General features: G+C 43.2%; 2 protein-coding genes across 2 annotated transcripts in view; one reads left to right on the plus strand and one right to left on the minus strand.

The window, feature by feature from the left end:
• PIGU (phosphatidylinositol glycan anchor biosynthesis class U) overlaps positions 1-9,150 on the plus strand; it is a 120,674-nt gene that overhangs the window by 54,008 nt on the left and 57,516 nt on the right. The gene's annotated exons all lie outside the window — the stretch shown is intronic.
• On the minus strand, positions 4,752-5,366 carry LOC102985659 (60S ribosomal protein L13a-like). Its single transcript, XM_055090867.1, has one exon. The coding sequence runs from the start codon at positions 5,207-5,209 to the stop codon at positions 4,820-4,822; it is 390 nt and encodes a 129-aa protein (XP_054946842.1). The 5' UTR covers positions 5,210-5,366; the 3' UTR covers positions 4,752-4,819.

Raw genomic sequence — 9,150 nt, forward strand, 5'->3', positions numbered from 1 at the left:
ACTCTATGACATAAATCACAGCAAGATCTTTTTTGATCTACCTCCTAGAGTAATGGAAATAAAAACAAAAATAAACAAATGGGACCTAATGAAGCTTAAAAGCTTTTGCATAGCAAAGGAAACTATAAACAAGATGAAAAGACAGCCCTCAGAATGGGAGAAAATATTTGCAAACAAAGCAACGGACAAAGGATCAATATCCAAAATATATAAACAGCTCGTGCAGCTCAATATCAAAAAAACAAGCAACCCAATCAGAAAATGGGCAGAAGAACTAAATAGACATTTCTCCAAGGAAGACATACAGATGGCCAAGAGGCACATGAAAAGCTTCTCAACATCACTAATTATTAGAGAAATGCAAATCAAAGCTACAATGAGGTATCACCTCACACCAGTTAGAATGGGCATCATCAGAAAATCTACAAACAACAAATGCTGGAGAGGGTGTGGAGAAAAAGGAACCCCCTTGCACTCTTGGTAGGAATGTAAATTGATACAGCCACTGTAGAGAACAGTATGGAGGTTCCTTAAAAAAATAAAAATAGAATTACCATATGACCCAGGAATCCCACTACTGGGCATATACCCAGAGAAAACCATAATTCAAAAAGACACATGCACCCCAATGTTCATTGCAGCACTATTTACAATAGCCAGATCATGGAAGCAACCTAAATGCCCATCGACAGATGAATGGATAAAGAAGATGTGGTACATATATACAATGGAATATTGCCATAAAAAGGAATAAAATTGGGTCATTTGTAGAGACGTGGATGGACCTACAGACTGTCATTCAGAGTGAAGTAAGTTAGAAAGAGAAAAACAAATATCGTATATTAACACATATATGTGGAACCTAGAAAAATGGTACAGATGAACCGGTTTGCAAGGCAGAAATAGAGACACAGATGTAGAGAACAAATGTATGGACACCAAGGGCGGAAAGCAGGGGTGGGCAGGTGGCGGTGCTGGGATGAACTGGGAGATTGATTGGGAGATTGGGATTGACATATATACACTAATATGTATAAAATAGATAACTAATAAGAGCATGCTGTATAAAATAAAATAAAATAAAATAAATAAATAAAAGATCCCTCAGGATTGACAGGGTCTTCCTGAGCTTTCTGGTTTTTTTAAAAATTTATCTAGTTATTTATTTTTGGCTGCGTTGGGTCTTCATTGCTGCGTGTGGGCTTTCTCTAGTTGCAACAAGCAGGGACTACTCTTCAGTGAGGTGCGCGGGCTTCAGTAGTTGTGGCACATGGGCTCAGTAGTTTTGGCACGTGGGCCCTAGAGCGCAGGCTCATTAGTTGTGACTCATGGGCTTAGTTGCTCTGCGACATGTGGGATCTTCCTGGACCAGGGCTCAAACCCGTGTCCCCTGTATTGGCAGGTGGATTCTTAACCACTGCACCACCAGGGAAGCCCCTTCCTGAGCTTTCTGGAGAAAACTGGGAGAAGGTTAAAATGAGAGGTTCTCTTCCTGGAGCCCAGCCCTGGAAGAACATAGCAGAGTGATGAACCTGAGCTCTGATGAACCCATCACTTCCACATGAGGTTCCTCTGCAATAAATGAGGCCTTACCCATGAAGAGAGTCTTAGAGGACCCAAAGGCCCAAGGACCCTAGGACAAAGCAGTCTGGGGTTTTGTCAGATCAACCCAAAACCTGCTGGTTCTAGTTACCTGTGCTGTAGCCTCAGGCAAATCACACAGCCTCTAGGGCTTCAGTTTGATTCCAGAGATAAGATCTGCCTCATGGATTAGTAGAGGAATAAATAAGAAACACAGAATGCTTAGCATGATTCCTTAGCAAAACCTGCTCAACAAATAGTTGCTCTGCTTATTGTGATTTTTATGGTACAGCCATAGATTGAGAATCAAGAAGGTAGCATAGTGCTGCAGTTACAGATTGGGGGCTCTGGAATGAGACTGTCTGGTTTCAAATTCTATCACCATTCACTACTTTTGTGACCCTGAGCAAATAAAGTCTCTGTCCTTCAGTTTACTTATCTGTGAAATGGGGATAGTAATTTTATCCACTCCATGGAGTTATTGGAAGGACTAAATGACTTAATACATGTAAAATGCTTATAGTCGTGGCTGGAATAGAGTATGTGCTCAGAGAATTGTCATCATCATCATCACTGATGTGGATGGACTACTCTGAGAAAGGCTGTGCTGTTGAAAGAACACTTGGCAAGGAGTATAGAACACTGGGCCAGGCCCTAGCCCCTCCTCCTGCCCAGTAGTCTTGCTTGCTCTCAGGCCCTAGTGCAACTTCCTCTTCTGAGTGTCCTGGGAGACCTCAGCCCTTTTGACCACATTCCAGTCTGCCCCACTGCCTGTCCTGGTACAGGTCCCTGTCTGTGACCCAGTCTCTGCTCATTCTACTTGAATTCCTTATCTTGAACCAATTTCCATAGCTCCACCTCATCTACATTCCTCCTCTGTCCTGTAGCTCTGCCACCCACCCAGGACCAGGGCACTTCAAGGTGCAGTCCCTGGAGGCAGAGTGTTACCCCAGGTCTTGCCCAGGCTTGTGGCCGCCATGCTGACACCAAAAGAGAGTTGGAAAACATATTCAAAGCTAGATTGGATAGTTAATGAAATTCCCTGAATTCTGTAGCCAGTGCACATATACATTTGACTGATTTACTTTAGTATTCTTATGATAAGGCCAAAGACTAGAGCTTGTACAGGAAACCTAGTGACTGAGTATCTGGGCCATTCTAGCAGATAAATAGTAGATTATATCTTTTTTTGGTAAAATTCACAGTCTTCTTGGTATAGTTCCTCCTGGTTAGATGAGCAGGATGCCCTAGCTCTTGCCCAATTGAGGCTGCCACTTCAGGCATTATTTGAGATGTCATGTCTAGGCTTGTAGACATGTTTTTGATTGACCATGCAAGCTAAGCCTTCCCTGATCCGACCCCTACCTACCTGCTTGCCGAGACTTCTTAGATTATAACTTTTTTGTTGAAGTATAACACATGCACAGAAAAGTGCACAAATCATTAGTGTACAATTCAATGAATTTTCACAAAATGATGAGTAACCAGCACTCACATTAAGAAACAGGGATGTTACCAACATCCACAAAAGCCCCTTTTTCACCCTCTTCCAGTCACCCCTTCCAACTCTGTTTTGCCATTTTGAGCTAATTACAGTCTCTGCCCCTCCACCCCCAGCACACCATTCTTTCCCTCGCCCTCCTGCCTGTGCACATGCTCTTCCCTTGGACTGCCGGCCTCATCTACTCATTGTTCAAAACTCAGGTGTCAGCTTCCCCTGATGCGCTCCAAATACTTCCTTTGTACTTTCCTCCCGTATTTTGTCATTGTTTACTGGGAGCTCCCTGAGGACAGAGACTGTCTGAGTCACCAGTCTCCCTCACCCAACACGGCTTGGCATAGAGCAGACACTCCAGAAATGTTGGCGTGTTGCATGGTTCATCTAAAATATCTGAAGACACCTTTTACTTTTTTCTTCCCTGCCCCAAGCACATAGCCTCCTCTTGCCTTCCTAACCCATTCTTCTTGCCTCTTCTAATTTTTTAAAAAAACATGTCAGCCCTGTCTGAGTCTCTTGTGTGCCTCCATCCTCCCCCTCACTTTTGCTCAGACTGTGCATGTGCCCCATCCACACCTGCCCCAGCATCCCACACACCAGGCTCCTGACTGTTGCAGCACCACATTTCTGCCCCCAGACCAGAGGCCTCAGCCATTTGATGGTTTACTCCACATCCTCTGTGCTGGCTCCCTACCACAAGTCCTCAACTGCTATTCTGCAGGCTCTGTTTTATTCAAGAGTCAGATTTATTTTGTGCTTTGCCCATGTTTCATTACTCTGTGTTTTTTTGTTCCAGTTATTTAAAAAAATATCTTTATTGGAGTATAATTGCTTTAAAATGTTGTGTTAGTTTCTGCTGTACAACTAAGTGAATCAGCTCTATGTATACATATATCCCCATATCCCCTCCCTCTTGAGCCTCCCTCCTGCCCTCTCTATCTCACCCGTCTAGGTCGTCACAAAGTACTCTGTGTTTTATACTTCATAAGTTTTCCTTCCTCAAGAACATTGGTTTCAACCAGAGTTATGATGGTGATGATTTCACAGGATGTACACATAGCAAATCATTATGTGTACACCTGAAACTTATATAATGTTATGTGTCAGTTATATCTCAATTTTTAAAAAAAGAACATTGGTTTCCTACTTGGATTTTTTTTTTCTTTAAAAATAATTTATTAGTTTTGGATCACAAAATATAGGGAAGACACAAGGGCAATGCCTGTGACCCCTTGGGCCGTACTTCCCTTCCATAAGCACCTTTTAGAACCCCAGGCTCGTGCTGCCCAAGCATTCTCTCCATCCTAACAGCTGCAGAGTATAGTACCTGACCATGTGGGAAGCTTAAACAGACTCCCTGTAAGCGACGTGAGTGGCCCTTCCAATTAGGTCTTCCAGCTCACTTTTGCCAGTATTGCAACAGCACGGGTTGTTCGAACTGTCCATGTCCTAAAACTCTCATGAATGAATAGGTCACAGGCAAATTCTGACTGCACAGCCCTTACAACTGTCTACGCTTTTAAAAAGGCCTTTCTTAAACAGCAGTGGCTAAGGCGCCTTCGCTATATCCAGTCTTCTAAGCCCCTGGCTGCCTGTGGCACCTGGATGGCAGCCCCTGGGGGTCCCCCACATCCTAGGGTGGCGATGGAGGAAGGGCAGGCCAGGCCAAGCATGAAGAAGAAACAGTCAATTTTATTGGGCTCAGAATAAGAATCCATGGGTCTTGAGGACCTCTGTGAATCAGTCGATTTTCTTCTCTATGTTCTTTTCGGCCTGCTTCCGTAGCCTCATGAGCTGCTTCTTTTTCCGGTAGTGGATCTTGGCCTTCTCCTTTCTCTTCTCCTCCAGTGTAGCCGTTACTGCCTGGTACTTCCAGCCAACCTCATGAGCCAGGCGCCCTAGGTAGGCAAACTTCCGTGTAGGCTTCAGATGCACAACCTTGAGGGCGGCAGGAACCATCATCCGCTTTTTCTTGTCATAGGGTGGCGGGATCCCATCAAACACCTTGAGGCGGTCCAGAGCGGCCTGGCCTCGCTTGGTCTTGTGGGGCAGCATGCCTCGCACTGTCCGCCAGAAGATGCGGCTGGGGGCTCGGAAGTGGTAGGGGCCACGGGAGGGGTTGGTGTTCATCCACTTGCAGAGGAATGCCAGGTACTTCAACTTATTTCTATAGAAATTGCCAGAAATGTTGATGCCCTCACAGCGCACAACCACCACCTTTCAACCCAGAAGCACCTGCTTAGCCATGATGGCCGCCAGGCGGCCCAGGAGATGTCCTTGGCCATTGAGAACCAGGACCTGCCCCTCCGCTATCTTCGGCAGCCGCCTGGGAAAGCTCCTACTTGGATTTTTAAAAAGGATTTCACATGTATCACTTAATGATATTCATTCATTCATTCATCATGTGTGCCAGGCACTGTGCAAGGTGCTAGAGATTCTAAGTTGAGAGGTTTATTGCCTTTGAGAAACTCACAGACAAATGGGGAGAGAGAGAAACATTAGCAAATTATTAGAAGACAGTGTCAATATTGAATGAGAGCATTGAATGAATTAAGAAAATGGGCACTGGAATCAGCTCAGTGATCCCATTACTTAATGTGATACATTACTTAGCCCTTCTGTTGCTGTGCCTTGGTTTCTTCACCTATAGAGCTTTCACATACAGAGGATAGGTTCCTGGCACCTAGTAAGTGATCAATAAATGTTAACTATAATCTACTATTATTAGCTTCTCTGCTTAGGCCTCATGGAGGAAATAACATTTCACTGGTCACTGAAGGATGGGTCTCTACTAGAAGGAGGGCAGGAAAGGACAGCTAAGAATAGCCTGATAACAGACACAGAAGAATGAAAAAGCATGATGTTTTCAGAAATTGGGGAATGATCCAGTGTAGCTGGAGGACAGAGGATGTGTAGGAGATGGTGAGAGATGAAGCTGAAGAAATAAGACCCAGATAGTGAAGGGTCTTGTATGCTGCTGGAGTTTGGACATAATCTGATAGATGAAATAGAACCCTCAGAAGTCTTTAAAGAGGGGCTTGAATCAATCTAAACTGTCTTTTTTTTTTTTAGTAAAGGTTTATTCACATACAGCTTGCACGTTTGTTTACATGTTGTCTGTGGCTGCTTTTGCACAAGGGCAGAGTGAGTAGTTTAAACTGTGTTTTAGAAGGATCCTTCCAGCACCTCTGTGGAGGATGGACTGGATGGGAGGGAGGCGGGGAGACCATTAAGGAAGAGAAGGAAGAGGCTGCTGAAAACTCCTGGTGAGAAACGGTGAGAGTGAGAACTGCAGTGATGGATGTTCCAGAGGTGGGTCAACAGGGCATGGTGACCAGTGGAAGGAGTGTGAGAGTGGGAGGGGCGTTGAACAGCTGAGGTATCTGGGGAGATGCTGATGCCACTCACTGGTAGACTAGCAGAAGGAACAGATTTTTCCTTCCTAATGATTTCATCCAAGGAAGGAAAGCTGCTTCTTCCTGATCTTGGGAGCAAGTATTCTAAAACTCACAAGTCCGTTTTTTAGCTAGGAGCTGTTTCTTCTCTCTTGGATCTTATAAATGGTTAGCTGCTCCAGACAAGTAATTACTGATCTCAGGCAATTAGGGCAGGAGGTGGCTGTGTTTATTTCACTCCCTGGTGTCTCCTGGGGGAGAGAGAGGTGAAAGTCATGTGTTTGTTTCCACCACATTTGTAAGAATGGATGGAACTGGAACATTATCCCTCCTCTGTTAACAGACACATGGGCCTCTTCTCTCACTCCCACCACCACCAATCTCTGTAGAAAACTGTGTTAAATTTAAAAGTTCTTTCCAGCTTTTCCCCTCTCTTTGCTGGTTTCCCCCAAAATATCGTTCACCTTTTTGGCCTAGTCAAGGAATTCTGAGTCCACCCTAGCTGTTGGGCTCCAGAATAGCACCTTTCCCACCACTGCCATCTCCCTGTCTCAGAGTTGACCTAGTTCTGGTTCGAGGTGTGTGGGGACCTCTGCTGTTAGCACAGCTTGGCTGGGCATGATCTGTCCCTGCTCAGTCACATTTACAAGTACCCTGGGTACAGAACATCATGTTGGCACTAACCAACATGATGAAATAGCCCATCCCATAGAGTTCTGTCCTTGGTCTTTTACTTCCAGCTTCCTCCTTTCTCTGCCTTCCTTCCACTTTCTTTCAGCCAGGAATTGTTTCTAGCTGGTGAGTTTCCTTGGTTTGAGGGATGGAGGACTCAAAGTTCTTTTCTCTCCACTTACTCTTCTATGAAGTAGTCACATTCATAACCCTCCGTCTCCCAGGGTGGCTCTTAGATGTTTCAAGTACAGATCTTCCTTGACTTATGATGGGGTTATGTCCCAGTAAACCCCTTGTAGGTTGAAAATATCCAGTAAACCCCTTGTAGGTTGAAAATATCCTAAGTTAAAACTACGTTGAATACACCTCACCTACTGAACATCAGAGCTTAGCTTAGCCTAGCCTACCTTAAATGTGCCCAGAACACTTACATTAGCCTACAACTGTAGGCTAAAGCCTATTTTATAATAAAGTGCTGAATATTTCATGTAATTTATTGAATCTGTACTAAGAGTGAAAAACAGAATAGTTATATGGGTACAGAATGGTTGTAAGTGTATCAGTTGTTTAACCTCGTGATCGAGTGGCTGACTGCGAGCTGCGGCTGCAGCTGCCCAGCATCACGAGAGAATGTGGACTGCATACCGCTAGCTTGGGGAAAAAAATGAAAATTCAAAATTAGAAGTATGGTTTCTACTGAATGCATATTGCTTTTGCACCATCATCAAATCTAAAAGTCGTTAAGTCAAACCACTGTATATACACCACTTTGGTGAGCCAAAAAGTCCTATGGAACATCTGCTTCTGTTTGTCTCGGGAGCTGGGTTGGGAGAGGGTAAAATTCCCTGGACTGAGTGGAGTGAATAATTCCTTCTTTTATGAAACACCATTGAGAAGATGTCTGCTGTTTTCAGTAAAAGTTGACCCCACACTAATAAGAGTGACCATGAGCACTGTTACTTGATGAGATATTATCATTATAGATACCAGCCTTGGACCATCAATTGAACTCTACTGATTTCTTGGCCACTCTAAAATCTCTGTTGTAATCTGGGTTTCTCTAGCCTTGATTTTAGGGTACTCTGTTGTCTTAAACCATCTGAAAGGGAATAGCTACTTGTTTTTTTAAAAAACAGATATCATTTTTTTCTTACATCCATCTAGTTTTTTTTAAATTGAAGTATAGTTGATTTACAATGTTGTATTAGTTTCTGCTGTAGAACAAAGTGATTCAGTTATACATATGTATATATCCTTTTTCATATTCTTTTCCATTATGGTTTACTACATGATATTGAATATAGTTCCCTGGACTATACAGTAGGACCTTGTTATTTATCTATTTTATGTATAGTAGTTTGTGTCTGATAATCCCAAACTCCTAACTTATCCCTCTGCCACCCGCCTTTCCCCTTTGGTAACCGTAAGTTTGTTTTCTGTGTCTGTGAGTTGTGTCATATTTTAGATTCCACACATAAGTGATATCATATGGTATTTGTCCTTCTCTTTCTGATTCACTTCACTCAGTATGATAATCTCTTGGTCTATCCATGTTGCTTTAAATGGCATTATTTAATTGTTTTTATGGCTGAGTAGTATTCCATTGTGTACATATACCACATTTTCTTTATCCATTTATCTGTTGGTGGACATTTAGGTTGTTTCCATGTCTTGGCACTATTACATAGCAGCACTATTGTAAATAGTGCTGCTATGAACATAGGGTGCATATATCTTTTTGAATTACAGTTTTCTCCAGATATATGCCCAAGAGTGGGATTACTGGATTATATAGCAACTCTGTTTTTTAGTTTTTTAAGGAACCTACATACAGTTTTCTAGTGGCTGCACCAACTTATATTCCCACCAGTAGTGCAAGAGGCTTCCCTTTTCTCCACACCCTCTCCAACATTTGTTATTTGTAGACTCTTTAATGATGGCCCTTCTGACCAGTGTGAGGTGGTACCTCATTGTAGTTTTGATTTGCATTTCTCTAATAATTAG

This window comes from Physeter macrocephalus, chromosome 14, assembly GCF_002837175.3.
Source record: "Physeter macrocephalus isolate SW-GA chromosome 14, ASM283717v5, whole genome shotgun sequence".
Taxonomy (NCBI): Eukaryota; Metazoa; Chordata; class Mammalia; order Artiodactyla; family Physeteridae; genus Physeter; species Physeter macrocephalus.

Coding starts and splice junctions, on each gene's coding strand:
- LOC102985659 (XM_055090867.1), bottom strand. CDS start 5,209: ATGAACACCAACCCCTCCCGTGGCCCCTACCACTTCCGAGCCCCCAGC.